The 27,276-nt window shown below is 44.0% G+C and overlaps 1 protein-coding gene across 1 annotated transcript in view; it reads right to left on the bottom strand.

Moving 5' to 3' along the window:
* SYMPK (symplekin scaffold protein) overlaps nt 1-27,276 on the bottom strand; it is an 87,449-nt gene that overhangs the window by 27,844 nt on the left and 32,329 nt on the right. Inside the window, exons 11-19 of the mRNA XM_083160422.1 lie at nt 3,235-3,385; nt 2,943-3,159; nt 2,719-2,869; nt 2,416-2,642; nt 2,254-2,335; nt 1,894-2,007; nt 1,665-1,812; nt 819-979; nt 542-650 (exon numbers count right to left, since the gene is read on the bottom strand). Of these exons, the coding sequence (XP_083016548.1) occupies nt 542-650; nt 819-979; nt 1,665-1,812; nt 1,894-2,007; nt 2,254-2,335; nt 2,416-2,642; nt 2,719-2,869; nt 2,943-3,159; nt 3,235-3,385 (1,360 nt within the window). The remainder of the gene's footprint in view (nt 1-541; nt 651-818; nt 980-1,664; nt 1,813-1,893; nt 2,008-2,253; nt 2,336-2,415; nt 2,643-2,718; nt 2,870-2,942; nt 3,160-3,234; nt 3,386-27,276) is intronic.

Below are 27,276 nucleotides of genomic sequence, written 5' to 3'. Positions count from 1 at the left end.
GCAGCAATACAACATATATACACACATACCGCCAATACTGTAACCAGAGTAACTATGGCAATAACAGCTGAGGCAGCAATACAGCATATATACACACATAGTGCCAATACTGTAACCAGAGTAACTATGGCAACAACAGCTGAGGCAGCAATACAGCATATATACACACATAGTGCCAATACTGTAACCAGAGTAACTATGGCAATAACAGCTGAGGCAGCAATACAGCATATATACACACATAGCGCCAATACTGTCACCAGAGTAACTACGGCAACAACAGCTGAGGCAGCAATACAGCATATATATATATATATATATACACACAGCGCCAATACTGTAACCAGAGTAACTATGGCAATAACAGCTGAGGCAGCAATACAGCATATATACACACATAGCGCCAATACTGTAACCAGAGTAACTATGGCAACAACAGCTGAGGCAGCAATACAGCATTACCAGGGAAGGAGGTTTCCCTACTGACATGACTAGAGCTCAGTGCTGTAGTACTGGTGCCAGAAGAATGATGTTCTATCACCTTTATCCGTGAGGATATGCAGGCACCGCGTCACCAGCGTCTCCGCACCCTTGGGGCAATTCTCCACCAGCAGGAGCAGCTCTGGGGAGTTCATTCCCATACCCCGGATCTGTGGAAAGACGGAGGAAGGATTAGCACAAGGAGCACACAGAATGTTCTTCCTTATCTCTTCCTATGACCACTCCAAAACCCCCCTCAAGGTCCCCTTAGTGCTCGCTGAACTGGGTACAACCTCCCTCAAGGTCCCCTCTCCATTCACTGACCACCACTCGCTCACCGGGGTCTCGATGACTCGCAGGACAGTCCTCTTGATGTCCGCCGTGGCCTCGGTGTACACAGACGCCAGCTCATGGATCAGTTTGTGATTCTGGGGAAGCAGGGCCAAGTACAGATACAGGCAGTGTTTCACTGTGTCCTCCGTCCAGGGGGCTGCCACCTCTGAGGCCAGACACGAGACAGAAGAACATGGGGATCAGTTACAAGAAAAATTATTATTTTTTAAAAACAGAAAACCTGATATTGTTTTGCCTAATGGGGAGGACTAGCTAAAGGTGCGTACACACGGGGCAAAATGATCGTTGGCAATATATTGCTCAGCAATCATATTGCCCCGTGCCCCGTTTTCATCTGCGACCAGAGATGGTCGCAGATGAAAATTTAAACACTGCTGGGTGAAGAGGCAGGGGATGTCGCTGGTCGGAGGAGCATGTTCCTCCGACCAGCGACCATTCAGGGGCTGAAAACGGGAGCGCGCACCCGGCGATTTATCGCTGGTGCACACTCCAATTACTGGCAATATGGTCGCTCAGCGACCATATTCCCAGCGATTTCAGCCCCTATCGCCCCCGTGTGTACACAGCATTAGTCCTTACACAGTGGCTGCACCCAAGGCGGTCCTTACACAGGGGCTGCGCCCAAGGCGGTCCTTACACAGGGGCTGCGCCCAAGGCGGTCCTTACACAGGGGCTGCACCCAAGGCGGTCCTTATCAGAGGTGGTTCTTACACAGGGCTGCGTCAGGTTAATGATCTATATTATGGGGATGAACGTCTGCATGGACAACAAGCAGCCACGCGGTAACACAGTCCAATCAAAACACTAAAATACAGAAACCAAGATCCCACCTGTGTCCTTGTCTGCCCCGAAGAGCACCGAGGGGGGGTTGGGGTGGACGAGCAGCTGGAGGTAATTGAGGGCAAATTTCTCTATGTACTGACGGAGAGTCTCCTTCTCGTACATCCGCTTGATGAGGAGCAGGGCCTGCTGACGGACCTGTAGAAGTACAAACATGGCGGATGAATGACGCATTGCGGACAGAATTCCCCACAGCACAAACCTCTAACAAAGAGTCACCTTGTCCTTCTCGTTAGAGCTTAGGTCCAGAAGAAGATGCAAGTACTGGAACTGCCGAGCCGGGCGGGTGAGGATCAGATCCCGCAATGTAGACATCCCCAAATAACTGCGACCCTATATGGAGAGGACACATGAAATGCGGGCTAGTAAGTAGGTAACAGGAGGTCTCAAATGTCACTGCTGTGACCCCGCTACCAGAGGTCAGACCCTAAGTCACCCAGCACATCCACCAGCTTGTGGCCATACAGAGGTGTCATCTATCGTATGTAGTAGGCAATACGTTACCCTGGGTTACTACAATATAAATATCTTAGATGAGCAATTAACATCATCTGAAAAGCATGGCGTGATTTCAGGCACCTCATCTTCGCAGTATTTCCGGATGACCTCCAGTGCAGAGTCGGTCAGCAGAGGAGCCTCCAGCACAAACTTGGTGAAGACGCTGGAGGAAACAGAGGACACCACACTGAGCATTCCAGCAGCGACAGAAGACAACCCTTGTGCACACTCCTGGACACTAACCCATCTCTCTGATCAGGCCGCTCTTGTAGACCCGTCAGGATACCAATCAGGCACTCCTGATAACCCTCCTCTCCGGCTCCCGACTGATACTCGCAGTACTCCTGGTATAGCCATGCCAATGCCAGGTCCAGCCGGGCCCGGGGGTCACTCAGGAAGTGGGACAAGACTTCTGCCTTCAGGGATGTATCCAGATGGGTTACCAGGCGTGCAAGAACCTTGACACGCATCTGATGGGAAAGCGGTGTTAGAACGATATTCCCGACACCACGATATACTCAGATAATAGGGGTCGGAGCTCTGTACCTGGGCGGCCGCGCTGCCGCACACACTGCGCTCTGCCTGCAGGATTCTCTGCACAGCGGACAGCTTCAAGTTTTTGATCTGAGCTTCTGTCATTGGCTCCAGAACTTCTTTGAGTCTGAAAACCTTTTTCCGTCCTCCGGCTCCAGCTGCCCTGTAGCAGAGAAAGAGGTGTTAGACCTGGAGAACAGGAGTGGGGAGCTTAGTCTGAGGAAGAGCTTGCTCACCGAATCTGGGTCACCGGCAGTATAGGCTCAGGACGCTTCTTGGCAAGAGGGGCTTCTTCATCCTCATCCTTTACACCCTTTGCTTGAGATCCCAACACAGAGATGGCCTGCCCCTGCGTGGGAAGGGAGGAGACCCTTCGCTTGATCACCAGTGCCTCTGGCTTCGCACTTTCCTCCTCCACGACCTCAGCTGGAAGCTCCTTCACCTTCTCCACACCTGCAGAATGAGGTCACATTAAAACTATTCCTCAGGTGACGTCTCCTGCCATCTACCACCAGATGCCCCACTTACCTGGACCAATGCCTGAAGCCGTCATCTGCGTGGCCATTAGTCGCGCCAGATGCCGGATCTGAGCATCGGTTCCTGCAGACTCCACTGGAGTATAGGTGGCCTGGAAGGAGGCGGGCATGGTGTCCGGCAGGTAGACCATACTGATGAGGACCTGTGGGTGGGGGAGACACCTTGTGACCCATCAATATTATGGCATCATGTGGTGAAACTCTCTAACCCTCCTCATCAGACCTCACTTCATTATACCCAGCCTAACCCTCTGTACACACCCTCTACCCCTAACTGTCATTATACCCAGCCATCTCTCAGCCTAACCCTGTGTACACACCCTCTACCCCTAACGATCATTATACCCAGCCATCTCTCAGCCTAACCCTCTGTGTACACACCCTCTACCCCTAACTATCATTATACCCAGCCATCTCTCAGCCTAACCCTCTGTGTACACACCCTCTACCCCTAACTGTCATTATACCCAGCCATCTCTCAGCCTAACCCTCTGTGTACACACCCTCTACGCCTGTCATTATACCCAGCCATCACTCAGCCTAGCCCTCTGTGTACACACCCTCTACCCCTAACTGTCATTATACCCAGCCATCTCTCAGCCTAGCCCTCTGTGTACACACCCTCTACCCCTAACTGTCATTATACCCAGCCATCTCTCAGCCTAGCCCTCTGTGTACACACCCTCTACCCCTAACGATCATTATACCCAGCCATCTCTCAGCCTAGCCCTCTGTGTACACACCCTCTACCCCTAACTGTCATTATACCCAGCCATCTCTCAGCCTAGCCCTCTGTGTACACACCCTCTACCCCTAACTGTCATTATACCCAGCCATCTCTCAGCCTAACCCTCTGTGTACACACCCTCTACCCCTAACTGTCATTATACCCAGCCATCTCTCAGCCTAGCCCTCTGTGTACACACCCTCTACCCCTAACGGTCATTATACCCAGCCATCTCTCAGCCTAGCCCTCTGTGTACACACCCTCTACCCCTAACTGTCATTATACCCAGCCATCTCTCAGCCTAGCCCTCTGTGTACACACCCTCTACCCCTAACTGTCATTATACCCAGCCATCTCTCAGCCTAACCCTCTGTGTACACACCCTCTACCCCTAACGATCATTATACCCAGCCATCTCTCAGCATAACCCTCTGTGTACACACCATCTACCCCTAACTATCATTATACCCAGCCATCTCTCAGCCTAACCCTCTGTGTACACACCCTCTACCCCTAACCGTCATTATACCCAGCCATCTCTCAGCCTAGCCCTCTGTGTACACACCTTCTACCCCTAACCGTCATTATACCCAGCCATCTCTCAGCCTAACCCTCTGTGTACACACCATCTACCCCTAACCGTCATTATACCCAGCCATCTCTCAGCCTAACCCTCTGTGCATGTACCCTCTACCCCTTCTGTCACCCATCTGCCCCTAACCGTCATTGTACCCAGCCATCTCTCAGCCTAACCCTCTGTGTACACACCCTCTACGCCTAACTGTCATTATACCCAGCCATCTCTCAGCCTAGCCCTCTGTGTACACACCCTCTACCCCTAACTGTCATTATACCCAGCCATCTCAGCCCAGCCCTCTGTACACACCCTCTACCCCTAACTGTCATTATACCCAGCCATCTCTCAGCCTAACCCTCTGTGTACACACCCTCTACCCCTAACTGTCATTATACCCAGCCATCTCAGCCTAGCCCTCTGTGTACACACCCTCTACCCCTAATTATCATTATACCCAGCCATCTCTCAGCCTAACCCTCTGTGTACACACCCTCTACCCCTAACGATCATTATACCCAGCCATCTCTCAGCATAACCCTCTGTGTACACACCCTCTACCCCTAACTATCATTATACCCAGCCATCTCTCAGCCTAACCCTCTGTGTACACACCCTCTACCCCTAACCGTCATTATACCATGCCATCTCTCAGCCTAGCCCTCTGTGTACACACCTTCTACCCCTAACCGTCATTATACCCAGCCATCTCTCAGCCTAACCCTCTGTGTACACACCCTCTACCCCTAACGATCATTATACCCAGCCATCTCTCAGCCTAACCCTCTGTGTACACACCCTCTACCCCTAACCGTCATTATACCCAGCCATCTCTCAGCCTAGCCCTCTGTGTACACACCCTCTACCCCTAACCGTCATTATACCCAGCCATCTCTCAGCCTAGCCCTCTGTGTACACACCTTCTACCCCTAACCGTCATTATACCCAGCCATCTCTGAGCCTAACCCTCTGTGCATGTACCCTCTACCCCTTCTGTCACCCATCTGCCCCTAACCATCATTGTACCCAGCCATCTCTCAGCCTAACCCTCTGTGTACACACCCTCTACGCCTAACTGTCATTATACCCAGCCATCTCTCAGCCTAGCCCTCTGTGTACACACCCTCTACCCTTAACTGTCATTATACCCAGCCATCTCAGCCTAACCATCTGTGTACACACCCTCTCCCCCTAACTGCCATTATACCCAGCCATCTCAGCCTAGCCCTCTGTGTACACACCCTCTACCCCTAACTGTCATTAAACCCAGCCATCTCTCAGCCTAGCCCTCTGTGTACACACCCTCTACCCTTAACTGTCATTATACCCAGCCATCTCAGCCTAGCCCTCTGTGTACACACCCTCTACCCCTAACTGTCATTATACCCAGACATCTCTCAGCCTAGCCCTCTGTGAACACACCCTCTACCCCTAATTATCATTATACCCAGCCATCTCTCAGCCTAACCCTCTGTGAACACACCCTCTACCCCTAATTATCATTATACCCAGCCATCTCTCAGCCTAGCCCTCTGTGAACACACCCTCTACCCCTAATTATCATTATACCCAGCCATCTCTCAGCCTAACCCTCTGTGTACACACCCTCTACCCCTAATTATCATTATACCCAGATATCTCTCAGCCTAACCCTCTGTGTACACACCCTCTACCCCTAACTATCATTATACCCAGCCATCGCTCAGCCTAACCCTCTGTGTACACACACCCTCTACCCCTAACCATCATTATACCCAGCCATCTCTCAGCCTAACCCTCTGTGTACACACCCTCTATCCCTAACTATCATTATACCCAGCCATCTCTCAGCCTAACCCTCTGTGTACACACCCTCTACCCCTAACCGTCATTATACCCAGCCATCTCTCAGCCTAGCCCTCTGTGTACACACCTTCTACCCCTAACCGTCATTATACCAAGCCAGCTCTCAGCCTAACCCTCTGTGTACACACCCTCTACCCCTAACCGTCATTATACCCAGCCATCTCTCAGCCTAGCCCTCTTTGTACACACCTTCTCCCCCTAACCGTCATTATACCCAGCCATCTCTCAGCCTAACCCTTTGTGCATGTACCCTCTACCCCTTCTGTCACCCATCTGCCCCTAACCGTCATTGTACCCAGCCATCTCTCAGCCTAACCCTCTGTGTACACACCCTCTACGCCTAACTGTCATTATACCCAGCCATCTCTCAGCCTAGCCCTCTGTGTACACACCCTCTACCCCTAACTGTCATTATACCCAGCCATCTCAGCCTAGCCCTCTGTACACACCCTCTACCCCTAACTGTCATTATACCAAGCCATCTCTCAGCCTAACCCTCTGTGTACACACCCTCTACCCCTAACTGTCATTATACCCAGCCATCTCTCAGCCTAACCCTCTGTGTACACACCCTCTACCCCTAACCATCATTATACCATGCCATCTCTCAGCCTAGCCCTCTGTGTACACACCTTCTACCCCTAACCGTCATTATACCCAGCCATCTCTCAGCCTAACCCTCTGTGTACACACCCTCTACCCCTAACGATCATTATACCCAGCCATCTCTCAGCCTAACCCTCTGTGTACACACCCTCTACCCCTAACTATCATTATACCCAGCCATCTCTCAGCCTAACCCTCTGTGTACACACCCTCTACCCCTAACCGTCATTATACCCAGCCATCTCTCAGCCTAGCCCTCTGTGTACACACCTTCTACCCCTAACAGTCATTATACCCAGCCATCTCTGAGCCTAACCCTCTGTGCATGTACCCTCTACCCCTTCTGTCACCCATCTGCCCCTAACCGTCATTGTACCCAGCCATCTCTCAGCCTAACCCTCTGTGTACACACCCTCTACGCCTAACTGTCATTATACCCAGCCATCTCTCAGCCTAACCATCTGTGTACACACCCTCTACCCCTAACTGCCATTATACCCAGCCATCTCAGCCTAGCCCTCTGTGTACACACCCTCTACCCCTAACTGTCATTATACCCAGCCATCTCTCAGCCTAGCCCTCTGTGTACACACCCTCTACCCCTAACTGTCATTATACCCAGCCATCTCTCAGCCTAGCCCTCTGTGAACACACCCTCTACCCCTAATTATCATTATACCCAGCCATCTCTCAGCCTAACCCTCTGTGAACACACCCTCTACCCCTAATTATCATTATACCCAGCCATCTCTCAGCCTAGCCCTCTGTGAACACACCCTCTACCCCTAATTATCATTATACCCAGCCATCTCTCAGCCTAACCCTCTGTGTACACACCCTCTACCCCTAATTATCATTATACCCAGATATCTCTCAGCCTAACTCTCTGTGTACACACCCTCTACCCCTAACCTTCATTATACCCAGCCATCTCTCAGCCTAACCCTCTGTGTACACACCCTCTACCCCTAACTATCATTATACCCAGCCATCTCTCAACCTAACCCTCTGTGTACACACCCTCTACCCCTAACCTTCATTATACCCAGCCTAACCCTCTGTGTACACACCCTCTACCCCCAACCATCATTATACCCAGCCATCTCTCAACCTAACCCTCTGTGTACACACCCTCTACCCCTAACAGTCATTATACCCAGCCACCTCTCAGCCTAACCCTCTGTGTACACACCCTCTAACCCCTAACTATCATTATACCCAGCCATCTCTCAGCCTAACCTTGTGTACGCACCCTCTACCCCTAACTGTCATTATAGCCAGCCATCTCTCAGCCTAACCCTGTGTACACACCCTCTACCCCTAACCTTCATTATACCCAGCCATCTCTCACCCTAACCCTCTGTGTACACACCATCTACCCCTAACTGTCATTATACCCAGCCATCTCAGCCTAACCCTCTGTATACACACACCCTCTACCCCTAACCATCATTATACCCAGCCATCTCTCAGCCTAACCCTCTGTGTACACACCCTCTATCCCTAACTATCATTATACCCAGCCATCTCTCAGCCTAACCCTCTGTGTACACACACCCTCTACCCCTAACCATCATTGTACCCAGATATCTCTCAGCCTAACCCTCTGTGTACACACCATCTACCCCTAATTATCATTATACCCAGCCATCGCTCAGCCTAACCCTCTGTGTACACACACCCTCTACCCCTAACCATCATTATACCCAGCCATCTCTCAGCCTAACCCTCTGTGTACACACCCTCTATCCCTAACTATCATTATACCCAGCCATCTCTCAGCCTAACCCTCTGTGTACACACCCTCTACCCCTAACCATCATTATACCCAGCCATCTCTCAGCCTAACCCTCTGTATACACACCCTCTACCCCTAACGGTCATTATACCCAGCCATCTCTCAGCCTAACCCTCTGTGTACACACCCTCTACCCCTAACTATCATTATACCCAGCCATCTCACAGCCTAACACTCTGTGTACACACCCTCTACCCCTAACCGTCATTATACCCAGCAATCTCTCAGCCTAACCCTCTGTGCATGTACCCTCTACCCCTTCTGTCACCCATCTGCCCCTAACTGTCATTATACCCAGCCATCTCTCAGCCTAGCCCTCTGTGTACACACCCTCTACCCCTAACTGTCATTATACCCAGCCATCTCAGCCTAACCCTCTGTGTACACACCCTCTACCCCTAACTGTCATTATACCCAGCCATCTCTCAGTCTAGCCCACTGTGTACACACCCTCTACCCCTAACCATCATTATACCCAGCCATCTCTCAGCCTAACCCTCTGTGTACACACCCTCTACCCCTAACCTTCATTTTACCCAGCCATCTCTCAGCCTAACCCCTCTGTGCATGCACCCTCTACCTCTAACTGTCATTATACCCAGCAATCTCTCAGCCTAACCCTCCGTGTACACACCCTCTACCCCTAACCGTCATTATACCAAGCCATCTCTCAGCCTAACCCTCTGTGTACACACCCTCTACCCCTAACCTTTATTATACCCAGCCATCTCTCAGCCTAGCCCTCTGTGTACACACCCTCTACCCCTAACTGTCATTATACCCAGCCAAACCCTCTGTGTACACACCCTCTACCCCTAACCTTCATTATACCCAGCTATCTCAGCCTAACTCTGTGTACACACCCTCTACCCCTAACCTTCATTATACCCAGCCATCTCAGCCTAACCCTCTGTGTACACACCCTCTACCCCTGTCATTATACACAGCCATCTCTCAGCCTAACTCTCTGTGTATACACCCTCTACCCCTAACCTTCATTATACCCAGCCATCTCTCAGCCTAACCCTCTGTGTACACACCCTCTACCCCTAACTATCATTATACCCAGCCATCTCTCAACCTAACCCTCTGTGTACACACCCTCTACCCCTAACCTTCATTATACCCAGCCTAACCCTCTGTGTACACACCCTCTACCCCTAACCATCATTATACCCAGCCATCTCTCAACCTAACCCTCTGTGTACACACCCTCTACCCCTAACCTTCATTATACCCAGCCTAACCCTCTGTGTACACACCCTCTTCCCCTAACCGTCATTATACCCAGCCATCTCTCAGCCTAACCCTCTGTGTACACACCCTCTACCCCTAACAGTCATTATACCCAGCCATCTCTCAGCCTAGCCCTTTGTGTACACACCCTCTACCCCTAACTATCATTATACCCAGCCATCTCTCAGCCTAACCCTGTGTACGCACCCTCTACCCCTAACTGTCATTATAGCCAGCCATCTCTCAGCCTAACCCTGTGTACACACCCTCTACCCCTAACCTTCATTATACCCAGCCATCTCTCATCCTAACCCTCTGTGTACACACCATCTACCCCTAACTGTCATTATACCCAGCCATCTCAGCCTAACCCTCTGTGTACACACCCTCTACCCCTAACCTTCATTATACCCAGCCTAACCCTCTGTGTACACACCCTCTACCCCTAACCTTCATTATACCTAGCCATCTCTCAGCCTAACCCTTTGTGTACACACCCTCTACCCCTAACCTTCATTATACCCAGCCTAACCCTCTGTGTACACACCCTCTACCCCTAACTGTCATTATACACAGCCATCTCAGCCTAACCCTCTGTGTACACACCCTCTACCCCTAACCTTCATTTTACCCAGCCATCTCTCAGCCTAACCCTCTGTGTACACACCCTCTACCCCTAACTATCATTATACCCAGCCATCTCTCAGCCTAACCCTCTGTGCATGCACCCTCTACCCCTTCTGTCACCCATCTGCCCCTAACCGTCATTATACCCAGCCATCTCTCAGCCTAGCCCTCTGTGTACACACCCTCTACCCCTAACTGTCATTATACCCAGCCATCTCTCAGCCTAACCCTCTGTGTACACACCCTCTACCCCTAACCTTTATTATACCCAGCTATCTCTCAGCCTAACCCTCTGTGTACACACCCTCTACCCCTAACCTTCATTATACCCAGCCATCTCTCAGCCTAACCCTCTGTGCATGCACCCTCTACCCCTAACCATCATTATACCCAGCCATCTCTCAGCCTAACCCTCTGTGTACACGCCATCTACCCCTAACCTTCATTATACCCAGCCTAACCCTCTGTGTACACACCCTCTATCCCTAACAGTCATTATACCCAGCCATCTCTCAGCCTTACCCTCTGTGTACACACCCTCTACCCCTAACTATCATTATACCCAGCCATCTCTCAGCCTAATCCTCTGTGTATACACCCTCTACCCCTAACTATCATTATACCCAGCCATCTCTCAGCCTAACCCTCTGTGTACACACCCTCTGCCCCTAACTGTCATTATATACCCAGCCATCTCTCAGCTTAACCCTCTGTGTACACACCCTCTACCCCTAACCTTCATTATACCCAGCCTAACCCTCTGTGTACACACCCTCTACCCCTAACCTTCATTATACCCATCCATCTCTCAACCTAACCAGCCTATGTATTGTCAGGTGCTGCAGAACCCTTGTGGCCCCATATAAATAACCCATAATAATATACACACACACATATACACCGTAGTATTCCCCTCATCTATGTATTGTCAGGTGCTGCAGAACCCTTGTGGCCCCATATAAATAAACCATAATAATATATACACACATACATATACACCGTAGTATTCCCCTCATCTATGCACTGTCAGGCGCTGCAAAACCCTTGTGGCACCATATAAATAACCCATAATAATATATACACATACATATACACCGTAGTATTCCCCTCATCTATGTACTGTCAGGTGCTGCAGAACCCTTGTGGTACCATATAAATAACCCATAATAATATATACACATACATATACACCGTAGTATTCCCCTCATCTATGTATTATCAGGTGCTGCAAAACCCTTGTGGCACCATATAAATAAACCATAATAATATATACACATACATATACACCGTAGTATTCCCCTCATCTATGTATTGTCAGGGGCTGCAGAACCCTTGTGGCACCATATAAATAACCCATAATAATATATACACATACATATACACCGTAGTATCACCTCATCTATGTATTGTCAGGTGCTGCAGAACCCTTGTGGCCCCATATAAATAAACCATAATAATATATACACACATACATATACACCGTAGTATTCCCCTCATCTATGCACTGTCAGGCGCTGCAAAACCCTTGTGGCACCATATAAATAACCCATAATAATATATACACATAGATATACACCCTAGTATTCCCCTCATCTATGCACTGTCAGGCGCTGCAGAACCCTTGTGGCCCCATATAAATAACCCATAATAATATATACACCGTAGTATTCCCCTCATCTATGTATTGTCAGGCGCTGCAGAACCCTTGTGGCCCCATATAAATAACCCATAATAATATATACACACATACATATACACTGTAGTATTCCCCTCATCTATGTACTGTCAGGTGCTGCAGAACCCTTGTGGTACCATATAAATAACCCATAATAATATATACACATACATATACACCGTAGTATTCCCCTCATCTATGTATTGTCAGGTGCTGCAGAACCCTTGTGGCCCCATATAAATAAACCATAATAATATATACACACATACATATACACCGTAGTATTCCCCTCATCTATGCACTGTCAGGCGCTGCAAAACCCTTGTGGCCCCATATAAATAAACCATAATAATATATACACACATACATATACACCGTAGTATTCCCCTCATCTATGCACTGTCAGGCGCTGCAAAACCCTTGTGGCCCCATATAAATAACCCATAATAATATACACACATACATATACACCGTAGTATTCCCTCATCTATGTACTGTCAGGTGCTGCAGAACCCTTGTGGCCCCATATAAATAACCCATAATAATATATACACATACATATACACCGTAGTATCACCTCATCTATGTACTGTCAGGCGCTGCAGAACCCTTGTGGCCCCATATAAATAACCCATAATAATATATACACATACATATACACCGTAGTATTCCCCTCATCTATGTACTGTCAGGTGCTGCAGAACCCTTGTGGTACCATATAAATAACCCATAATAATATATACACATACATATACACCGTAGTATTCCCCTCATCTATGTATTATCAGGTGCTGCAAAACCCTTGTGGCACCATATAAATAAACCATAATAATATATACACATAGATATACACCCTAGTATTCCCCTCATCTATGCACTGTCAGGCGCTGCAGAACCCTTGTGGCCCCATATAAATAACCCATAATAATATATACACATATACACCGTAGTATTCCCCTCATCTATGTATTGTCAGGTGCTGCAGAACCCTTGTGGCCCCATATAAATAACCCATAATAATATATACACACATACATATACACTGTAGTATTCCCCTCATCTATGTACTGTCAGGCGCTGCAGAACCCTTGTGGCCCCATATAAATATCCCATAATAATATATACACATACATATACACCGTAGTATTCCCCTCATCTATGTATTGTCAGGCGCTGCAGAACCCTTGTGGCCCCATATAAATAACCCATAATAATATATACACACATATATACACCGTAGTATTCCCCTCATCTATGTATTGTCAGGCGCTGCAGAACCCTTGTGGTGCCATATAAATAACCCATAATAATATATACACACATACATATACACCGTAGTATTCCCATCATCTATGTATTGTCAGGCGCTGCAGAACCCTTGTGGTGCCATATAAATAACACATAATAATATATACACATACATATACACCGTAGTATCCCCTCATCTATGTACTGTCAGGCGCTGCAGAACCCTTGTGGCACCATATAAATAACCCATAATAATATATACACATACATATACACCGTAGTATCTCCTCATCTATGTACTGTCAGGTGCTGCAGAACCCTTGTGGCCCCATATAAATAACCCATAATAATATATACACATACATATACACCGTAGTATCTCCTCATCTATGTACTGTCAGGTGCTGCAGAACCCTTGTGGCCCCATATAAATAACCCATAATAATATATACACATACATATACACCGTAGTATCTCCTCATCTATGTACTGTCAGGTGCTGCAGAACCCTTGTGGCCCCATATAAATAACCCATAATAATATATACACATACATATACACCGTAGTATTCCCCTCATCTATGTATTGTCAGGTGCTGCAGAACCCTTGTGGCACCATATAAATAACCCATAATAATAATATACACACATACATATACACCGTAGTATTCCCCTCATCTATGTATTGTCAGGTGCTGCAGAACCCTTGTGGCCCCATATAAATAACCCATAATATACACACATACATATACACCGTAATATTCACCTCATCTATGTATGGTCAGGCGCTGCAGAACCCTTGTGGCCCCATATAAATAACCCATAATAATATACACACATACATATACACCGTAGTATTCCCCTCATCTATGTATTGTCAGGTGCTGCAGAACCCTTGTGGCCCCATATAAATAACCCATAATAATATATACACACATACATATACACCGTAGTATTCCCCTCATCTATGTATTGTCAGGCGCTGCAGAACCCTTGTGGCCCCATATAAATATCCCATAATAATATATACATATACACCGTAGTATTCCCCTCATCTATGTACTGTCAGGTGCTGCAGAACCCTTGTGGTGCCATATAAATAACCCATAATAATATACACATACATATACACCGTAGTATTCACCTCATCTATGTATTGTCAGGCACTGCAGAACCCTTGTGGCCCCATATAAATAACCCATAATAATATATACACATACATATACACCGTAGTATTCCCCTCATCTATGTACTGTCAGGCGCTGCAGAACCCTTGTGGCACCATATAAATAACCCATAATAATATATACACATACATATACACTGTAGTATTCCCCTCATCTATGTATTGTCAGGTGCTGCCGAACCCTTGTGGCCTCATATAAATAACCCATAATAATATATACACATACATATACACCGTAGTATTACCTCATCTATGTATTGGCAGACGCTGCAGAACCCTTGTGACCCCATATAAATAATCCATAATAATATACACACATACATATACACCGTAGTATTCCCCTCACCTATGTATTGTCAGGTGCTGCAGAACCCTTGTGGCCCCATATAAATAACCCATAATAATATACACACATACATATACACCGTAGTATTCCCCTCATCCTATGTACTGTCAGGTGCTGCAGAACCCTTGTGGTACCATATAAATAACCCATAATAATATATACACATGCGTATACACCGTAGTATTCCCTTCATCTATGTACTGTCAGGTGCTGCAGAACCCTTGTGGCACCATATAAATAACCCATAATAATATATACACACATACATACACACCGTAGTATTCCCCTCATCTATGTACTGTCAGGTGCTGCAGAACCCTTGTGGCACCATATAAATAACCCATAATAATATATACACACATACATATACACCGTAGTATTCCCCTCATCTATGTATTGTCAGGAGCTGCAGAACCCTTGTGGCCCCATATAAATAACCCATAATAATATATACACACATACATACACACCGTAGTATACCCCTCATCTATGTATTGTCAGGTGCTGCAGAACCCTTGTGGCACCATATAAATAACCCATAATAATATATACACATACATATACACCGTAGTATCCCCTCATCTATGTATTGTCAGGTGCTGCAGAACCCTTGTGGCCCCATATAAATAACCCATAATAATATATACACATACATATACACCGTAGTATTCCCCTCATCTATGTACTGTCAGGTGCTGCAGAACCCTTGTGGCACCATATAAATAACCCATAATAATATATACACACATACATATACACCGTAGTATTCCCCTCATCTATGTATTGTCAGACGCTGCAGAACCCTTGTGGCACCATATAAATATCCCATAATAATATACACACATACATATACACCGTAGTATCCCCTCATCTATGTACTGTCAGGTGCTGCAGAACCCTTGTGGCCCCATATAAATAACCCATAATAATATACACACATACATATACACCGTAGTATCCCCTCATCTATGTACTGTCAGGTGCTGCAGAACCCTTGTGGCCCCATAATAATATATACACATACATATACACCGTAGTATTCCCCTCATCCTATGTACTGTCAGGTGCTGCAGAACCCTTGTGGCCCCATATAAATAACCCATAATAATATACACACATACATATATACACCGTAGTATTCCCCTCATATATGTATTGTCAGGTGCTGCAGAACCCTTGTGGCACCATATAAATATCCCATAATAATATACACACATACATATACACCGTAGTATTCCCCTCATCTATGTACTGTCAGGTGCTGCAGAACCCTTGTGGTACCATATAAATAACCCCATAATAATATACACATACATATATACACCGTAGTATTCCCCTCATATATGTATTGTCAGGTGCTGCAGAACCCTTGTGGCACCATATAAATAACCCATAATAATATATACACACATACATATACACCGTAGTATTCCCCTCATCTATGTACTGTCAGGTGCTGCAGAACCCTTGTGGCCCCATATAAATATCCCATAATAATATATATATATATACATATACACCGTAGTATTCACCTCATCTATGTACTGTCAGGCACTGCAGAACCCTTGTGGCCCCATATAAATATCCCATAATAATATATACACACATACATATACACCGTAGTATTCCCATCATCTATGTATTGTCAGGTGCTGCAGAACCCTTGTGGCACCATATAAATAACCCATAATAATATATACACACATACATATACACCGTAGTATTCCCCTCATCTATGTATTGTCAGGTGCTGCAGAACCCTTGTGGCCCCATATAAATAACCCATAATAATATATACACATACATACACACCGTAGTATTCCCCTCATCTATGTATTGTCAGGTGCTGCAGAACCCTTGTGGCCCCATATAAATAACCCATAATAATATATACACATACATATACACCGTAGTATTCCCCTCATCTATGTACTGCCAGGCACTGCAGAACCCTTGTGGCCCCATATAAATAACCCATAATAATATATACACATACATATACACCGTAGTATTCCCCTCATCTATGTATTGTCAGGTGCTGCAGAACCCTTGTGGCCCCATATAAATAACCCATAATAATATACACATATACATATACACCGTAGTATTCCCCTCATCTATGTACTGTCAGGTGCTGCAGAACCCTTGTGGCGCCATATAAATATCCCATAATAATATACACACATACATATACACCGTAGTATTCCCTCATCTATGTACTGTCAGGTGCTGCAGAACCCTTGTGGTGCCATATAAATAACCCATAATAATATATACACATATACATATACACCGTAGTATTCCCCTCATCTATGTATTGTCAGGTGCTGCAGAACCCTTGTGGTGCCATATAAATAACCCATAATAATATATACACACATACATATACACTGTAGTATTCCCCTCATCTATGTACTGTCAGGTGCTGCAGAACCCTTGTGGTACCATATAAATAACCCATAATAATATATACACATACATATACACCGTAGTATTCCCCTCATCTATGTATTGTCAGGTGCTGCAGAACCCTTGTGGCCCCATATAAATAAACCATAATAATATATACACACATACATATACACCGTAGTATTCCCCTCATCTATGCACTGTCAGGCGCTGCAAAACCCTTGTGGCCCCATATAAATAACCCATAATAATATACACACATACATATACACCGTAGTATTCCCTCATCTATGTACTGTCAGGTGCTGCAGAACCCTTGTGGCCCCATATAAATAACCCATAATAATATATACACATACATATACACCGTAGTATCACCTCATCTATGTACTGTCAGGCGCTGCAGAACCCTTGTGGCCCCATATAAATAACCCATAATAATATATACACATACATATACACCGTAGTATTCCCCTCATCTATGTACTGTCAGGTGCTGCAGAACCCTTGTGGTACCATATAAATAACCCATAATAATATATACACATACATATACACCGTAGTATTCCCCTCATCTATGTATTATCAGGTGCTGCAAAACCCTTGTGGCACCATATAAATAAACCATAATAATATATACACATAGATATACACCCTAGTATTCCCCTCATCTATGCACTGTCAGGCGCTGCAGAACCCTTGTGGCCCCATATAAATAACCCATAATAATATATACACATATACACCGTAGTATTCCCCTCATCTATGTATTGTCAGGTGCTGCAGAACCCTTGTGGCCCCATATAAATAACCCATAATAATATATACACACATACATATACACTGTAGTATTCCCCTCATCTATGTACTGTCAGGCGCTGCAGAACCCTTGTGGCCCCATATAAATATCCCATAATAATATATACACATACATATACACCGTAGTATTCCCCTCATCTATGTATTGTCAGGCGCTGCAGAACCCTTGTGGCCCCATATAAATAACCCATAATAATATATACACACATATATACACCGTAGTATCACCTCATCTATGTATTGTCAGACACTGCAGAACCCTTGTGGCGCCATATAAATAACCCATAATAATATATACACACATACATATACACCGTAGTATTCCCATCATCTATGTATTGTCAGGCGCTGCAGAACCCTTGTGGTGCCATATAAATAACACATAATAATATACACACATACATATACACCATAGTATTCCCCTCATCTATGTATAGTCAGGTGCTGCAGAACCCTTGTGGCACCATATAAATAACCCATAATAATATATACACATACATATACACCGTAGTATCTCCTCATCTATGTACTGTCAGGTGCTGCAGAACCCTTGTGGCCCCATATAAATAACCCATAATAATATATACACATACATATACACCGTAGTATTCCCCTCATCTATGTATTGTCAGGTGCTGCAGAACCCTTGTGGCACCATATAAATAACCCATAATAATAATATACACACATACATATACACCGTAGTATTCCCCTCATCTATGTATTGTCAGGTGCTGCAGAACCCTTGTGGCCCCATATAAATAACCCATAATATACACACATACATATACACCGTAATATTCACCTCATCTATGTATGGTCAGGCGCTGCAGAACCCTTGTGGCCCCATATAAATAACCCATAATAATATACACACATACATATACACCGTAGTATTCCCCTCATCTATGTATTGTCAGGTGCTGCAGAACCCTTGTGGCCCCATATAAATAACCCATAATAATATATACACACATACATATACACCGTAGTATTCCCCTCATCTATGTATTGTCAGGCGCTGCAGAACCCTTGTGGCCCCATATAAATATCCCATAATAATATATACATATACACCGTAGTATTCCCCTCATCTATGTACTGTCAGGTGCTGCAGAACCCTTGTGGTGCCATATAAATAACCCATAATAATATACACATACATATACACCGTAGTATTCACCTCATCTATGTATTGTCAGGCACTGCAGAACCCTTGTGGCCCCATATAAATAACCCATAATAATATATACACATACATATACACCGTAGTATTCCCTCATCTATGTATTGTCAGGTGCTGCAGAACCCTTGTGGCACCATATAAATAACCCATAATAATATATACACATACATATACACTGTAGTATTCCCCTCATCTATGTATTGTCAGGTGCTGCCGAACCCTTGTGGCCTCATATAAATAACCCATAATAATATATACACATACATATACACCGTAGTATTACCTCATCTATGTATTGGCAGACGCTGCAGAACCCTTGTGACCCCATATAAATAATCCATAATAATATACACACATACATATACACCGTAGTATTCCCCTCACCTATGTATTGTCAGGTGCTGCAGAACCCTTGTGGCCCCATATAAATAACCCATAATAATATACACACATACATATACACCGTAGTATTCCCCTCATCCTATGTACTGTCAGGTGCTGCAGAACCCTTGTGGTACCATATAAATAACCCATAATAATATATACACATGCGTATACACCGTAGTATTCCCTTCATCTATGTACTGTCAGGTGCTGCAGAACCCTTGTGGCACCATATAAATAACCCATAATAATATATACACACATACATACACACCGTAGTATTCCCCTCATCTATGTACTGTCAGGTGCTGCAGAACCCTTGTGGCACCATATAAATAACCCATAATAATATATACACACATACATATACACCGTAGTATTCCCCTCATCTATGTATTGTCAGGAGCTGCAGAACCCTTGTGGCCCCATATAAATAACCCATAATAATATATACACACATACATACACACCGTAGTATACCCCTCATCTATGTATTGTCAGGTGCTGCAGAACCCTTGTGGCACCATATAAATAACCCATAATAATATATACACATACATATACACCGTAGTATCCCCTCATCTATGTATTGTCAGGTGCTGCAGAACCCTTGTGGCCCCATATAAATAACCCATAATAATATATACACATACATATACACCGTAGTATTCCCCTCATCTATGTACTGTCAGGTGCTGCAGAACCCTTGTGGCACCATATAAATAACCCATAATAATATATACACACATACATATACACCGTAGTATTCCCCTCATCTATGTATTGTCAGACGCTGCAGAACCCTTGTGGCACCATATAAATATCCCATAATAATATACACACATACATATACACCGTAGTATCCCCTCATCTATGTACTGTCAGGTGCTGCAGAACCCTTGTGGCCCCATATAAATAACCCATAATAATATACACACATACATATACACCGTAGTATCCCCTCATCTATGTACTGTCAGGTGCTGCAGAACCCTTGTGGCCCCATAATAATATATACACATACATATACACCGTAGTATTCCCCTCATCCTATGTACTGTCAGGTGCTGCAGAACCCTTGTGGCCCCATATAAATAACCCATAATAATATACACACATACATATATACACCGTAGTATTCCCCTCATATATGTATTGTCAGGTGCTGCAGAACCCTTGTGGCACCATATAAATATCCCATAATAATATACACACATACATATACACCGTAGTATTCCCCTCATCTATGTACTGTCAGGTGCTGCAGAACCCTTGTGGTACCATATAAATAACCCCATAATAATATACACATACATATATACACCGTAGTATTCCCCTCATATATGTATTGTCAGGTGCTGCAGAACCCTTGTGGCACCATATAAATAACCCATAATAATATATACACACATACATATACACCGTAGTATTCCCCTCATCTATGTACTGTCAGGTGCTGCAGAACCCTTGTGGCCCCATATAAATATCCCATAATAATATATATATATATACATATACACCGTAGTATTCACCTCATCTATGTACTGTCAGGCACTGCAGAACCCTTGTGGCCCCATATAAATATCCCATAATAATATATACACACATACATATACACCGTAGTATTCCCATCATCTATGTATTGTCAGGTGCTGCAGAACCCTTGTGGCACCATATAAATAACCCATAATAATATATACACACATACATATACACCGTAGTATTCCCCTCATCTATGTATTGTCAGGTGCTGCAGAACCCTTGTGGCCCCATATAAATAACCCATAATAATATATACACATACATACACACCGTAGTATTCCCCTCATCTATGTATTGTCAGGTGCTGCAGAACCCTTGTGGCCCCATATAAATAACCCATAATAATATATACACATACATATACACCGTAGTATTCCCCTCATCTATGTACTGCCAGGCACTGCAGAACCCTTGTGGCCCCATATAAATAACCCATAATAATATATACACATACATATACACCGTAGTATTCCCCTCATCTATGTATTGTCAGGTGCTGCAGAACCCTTGTGGCCCCATATAAATAACCCATAATAATATACACATATACATATACACCGTAGTATTCCCCTCATCTATGTACTGTCAGGTGCTGCAGAACCCTTGTGGCTCCATATAAATATCCCATAATAATATACACACATACATATACACCGTAGTATTCCCTCATCTATGTACTGTCAGGTGCTGCAGAACCCTTGTGGTGCCATATAAATAACCCATAATAATATATACACATATACATATACACCGTAGTATTCCCCTCATCTATGTATTGTCAGGTGCTGCAGAACCCTTGTGGCGCCATATAAATATCCCATAATAATATATACACATACATATACACCGTAGTATCCCCTCATCTATGTATTGTCAGGTGCTGCAGAACCCTTGTGACCCCATATAAATATCCCATAATAATATACACACATACATATACACCGTAGTATTCCCTCATCTATGTATTGTCAGGTGCTGCAGAACCCTTGTGGCCCCATATAAATAACCCATAATATTATATACACACATACATATACACCGTAGTATTCCCCTCATCTATGTATTGTCAGGTGCTGCAGAACCCTTGTGGCACCATATAAATAACCCATAATAATATATACACATACATATACACCGTAGTATTCCCCTCATCTATGTATTGTCAGGCGCTGCAGAACCCTTGTGGTCCCATATAAATATCCCATAATAATATACACACATACATAGACACCGTAGTATTCCCCTCATCTATGTACTGTCAGGTGCTGCAGAACCCTTGTGGCCCCATATAAATAACCCATAATAATATATACACACATACATATACACCGTAGTATTCCCCTCATCTATGTACTGTCAGGTGCTGCAGAACCCTTGTGGCCCCATATAAATAACCCATAATAATATATACACACATACATATACACCGTAGTATTCCCCTCATCTATGTATTGTCAGGCGCTGCAGAACCCTTGTGGCCCCATATAAATAACCCATAATAATATATACACATACATATACACCGTAGTATTCCCCTCATCTATGTACTGTCAGGTGCTGCAGAACCCTTGTGGCCCCATATAAATAACCCATAATAATATATACACATACATACACACCGTAGTATTCCCCTCATCTATGTATTGTCAGGCGCTGCAGAACCCTTGTGGCCCCATATAAATAACCCATAATAATATATACACATACATACACACCGTAGTATTCCCCTCATCTATGTATTGTCAGGCGCTGCAGAACCCTTGTGGCCCCATATAAATAACCCATAATAATATATACACATACATATACACCGTAGTATTCCCCTCATCTATGTACTGTCAGGTGCTGCAGAACCCTTGTGGCCCCATATAAATAACCCATAATAATATATACACATACATATACACCGTAGTATCACCTCATCTATGTATTGTCAGGCGCTGCAGAACCCTTGTGGCACCATATAAATAATCCATAATAATATATACACATACATATACACCGTAGTATTCCCCTCATCTATGTACTGTCAGGTGCTACAGAACCCTTGTGGCCCCATATAAATAACCCATAATAATATATACACATACATATATACACCGTAGTATCACCTCATCTATGTATTGTCAGGCGCTGCAGAACCCTTGTGGCACCATATAAATAACCCATAATAATATATACACATACATATACACCGTAGTATTCCCCTCATCTATGTACTGTCAGGTGCTGCAGAACCCTTGTGGCCCCATATAAATAACCCATAATAATATATACACATACATATACACCGTAGTATTCACCTCATCTATGTACTGTCAGGCGCTGCCGAACCCTTGTGGCCCCATATAAATAACTCATAATAATATATACACATACATATACACCGTAGTATTCCCCTCATCTATGTATTGTCAGGTGCTGCAGAACCCTTGTGGCCCCATATAAATATCCCATAATAATATATACACATACATATACACCGTAGTATTCCCCTCATCTATGTACTGTCAGGAGCTGCAGAACCCTTGTGATGCCATATAAATAACCCATAATAATATATACACATACATATACACCGTAGTATTCCCCTCATCTGTGTATTGTCAGGAGCTGCAGAACCCTTGTGGTCCCATATAAATAACCCATAATATATACACACATACATATACACCGTAGTATCCCCTCATCTATGTATTGTCAGGCGCTGCAGAACCCTTGTGGCCCCATATAAATAACCCATAATAATATATACACATACATATACACCGTAGTATTCCCCTCATCTATGTATTGTCAGGTGCTGCAGAACCCTTGTGGTGCCATATAAATAACCCATAATAATATACACACACATACATATACACCGTAGTATTCCCCTCATATATGTATTGTCAGGTGCTGCAGAACCCTTGTGGCGCCATATAAATATCCCATAATAATATATACACATACATATACACTGTAGTATTCCCCTCATCTATGTACTGTCAGGCACTGCAGAACCCTTGTGGTACCATATAAATAACCCATAATAATATACACACATATACACCGTAGTATTCCCCTCATCTATGTATTGTCAGGTGCTGCAGAACCCTTGTGGGCCCATATAAATAACCCATAATAATATATACACACATACATATACACCATAGTATTCCCCTCATCTATGTACTGTCAGACGCTGCAGAACCCTTGTGGCACCATATAAATATCCCATAATAATATATACACACATACATATACACCGTAGTATTCCCTCATCTATGTACGGTCAGGCGCTGCAGAACCCTTGTGGCACCATATAAATAACCCATAATAATATATACACATACATATACACCGTAGTATTCCCCTCATCTATGTATTGTCAGGTGCTGCAGAACCCTTGTGGTGCCATATAAATAACCCATAATACTATACACACATACATATACACCGTAGTATTCCCTCATCTATGCACTGTCAGGCGTTGCAGAACCCTTGTGGCCCCATATAAATAACCCATAATAATATATACACACATACATATACACCGTAGTATTCCCCTCATCTATGTATTGTCAGGTGCTGCAGAACCCTTGTGGCCCCATATAAATAACCCATAATAATATACACACATACATATACACCGTAGTATTCCCCTCATCTATGTATTGTCAGGTGCTGCAGAACCCTTGTGGCCCCATATAAATAACCCATAATAATATACACACATACATATACACCGTAGTATTCACCTAATCTATGTACTGTCAGGTGCTGCAGAACCCTTGTGGCCCCATATAAATAACCCATAATAATATATACACATACATATACACCGTAGTATTCCCCTCATCTATGTACTGTCAGACGCTGCAGAACCCTTGTGGCGCCATATAAATAACACATAATAATATACACATACATATACACCGTATTATCACCTCATCTATGTATTGTCAGGTGCTGCAGAACCCTTGTGGCCCCATATAAATATCCCATAATAATATATACACACATACATATACACCGTAGTATTCCCCTCATCTATGTACTGTCAGGTGCTGCAGAACCCTTGTGGCCCCATATAAATAACCCATAATAATATATACACATACATATACACCGTAGTATTCCCCTCATCTATGTATTGTCAGACGCTGCAGAACCCTTGTGGCACCATATAAATAACCCATAATAATAGACACACATACATATACACCGTAGTATTCCCTCATCTATGTACTGTCAGGTGCTGCAGAACCCTTGTGGTGCCATATAAATAACCCATAATAATATACACACATACATATACACCGTAGTATTCCCCTCATCTATGTATTGTCAGGGGCTGCAGAACCCTTGTGGCCTCATATAAATAACCCATAATAATATATACACATACATATATACACCGTAGTATTCCCCTCATCTATGTACTGTCCGGTGCTGCAGAGCCCTTGTGGCGCCATATAAATATCCCATAATAATATATACACACATACATATACACCGTAGTATTCCCTCATCTATGTATTGTCAGGCGCTGCAGAACCCTTGTGGCCTCATATAAATAACCCATAATAATATACACACATACATATACACTGTAGTATCACCTCATCTATGTACTGTCAGGCGCTGCAGAACCCTTGTGGCCTCATATAAATAACCCATAATAATATATACACATACATATACACCGTAGTATCCCCTCATCTATGTATTGTCAGGTGCTGCAGAACCCTTGTGGTGCCATATAAATAACCCATAATAATATATACACATACATATACACTGTAGTATTCCCCTCATCTATGTACTGTCAGGTGCTGCAGAACCCTTGTGGCGCCATATAAATAACCCATAATAATATACACACATACATATACACCGTAGTATTCCCCTCATCTATGTATTGTCAGGCGCTGCAGAACCCTTGTGGCCCCATATAAATAACCCATAATAATATACACACATACATATACACCGTAGTATAACCTCATCTATGTATTGTCAGGTGCTGCAGAACCCTTGTGGCACCATATAAATAACCCATAATAATATATACACACATACATATACACCGTAGTATTCACCTCATCTATGTACTGTCAGGCGCTGCAGAACCCTTGTGGTACCATATAAATAACCCATAATAATATATACACATACATATACACCGCAGTATTCCCCTCATCTATGTACTGTCAGGTGCTGCAGAACCCTTGTGGCGCCATATAAATATCCCATAATAATATATACACACATACATATACACCGTAGTATTCCCCTCATCTATGTACTGTCAGGTGCTGCAGAACCCTTGTGGCGCCATATAAATATCCCATAATAATATACACACATACATATACACCGTAGTATTCCCTCATCTATGTACTGTCAGGCGCTGCAGAACCCTTGTGGCGCCATATACATATCCCATAATAATATATACACACATACATATACACCGTAGTATTCCCTCATCTATGTATTGTCAGACGCTGCAGAACCCTTGTGGCGCCATATAAATATCCCATAATAATATATACACATACATATACACCGTAGTATTCCCCTCATCTATGTACTGTCAGGTGCTGCAGAACCCTTGTGGCGCCATATAAATAACCCATAATAATATATACACACATACATATACACCGTAGTATTCCCCTCATCTATGTATTGTCAGGTGCTGCAGAACCCTTGTGGTGCCATATAAATAACCCATAATAATATACACACACATATACACCGTAGTATTCCCCTCATCTATGTACTGTCAGGTGCTGCAGAACCCTTGTGGCCCCATATAAATAACACATAATAATAT

The sequence above is a fragment of the Crinia signifera genome, chromosome 9, assembly GCF_055691185.1.
Source record: "Crinia signifera chromosome 9, ASM5569118v1, whole genome shotgun sequence".
In the NCBI taxonomy this organism is placed as follows: domain Eukaryota; kingdom Metazoa; phylum Chordata; class Amphibia; order Anura; family Myobatrachidae; genus Crinia; species Crinia signifera.
This window is presented reverse-complemented; position numbering and strand designations above follow the sequence as displayed.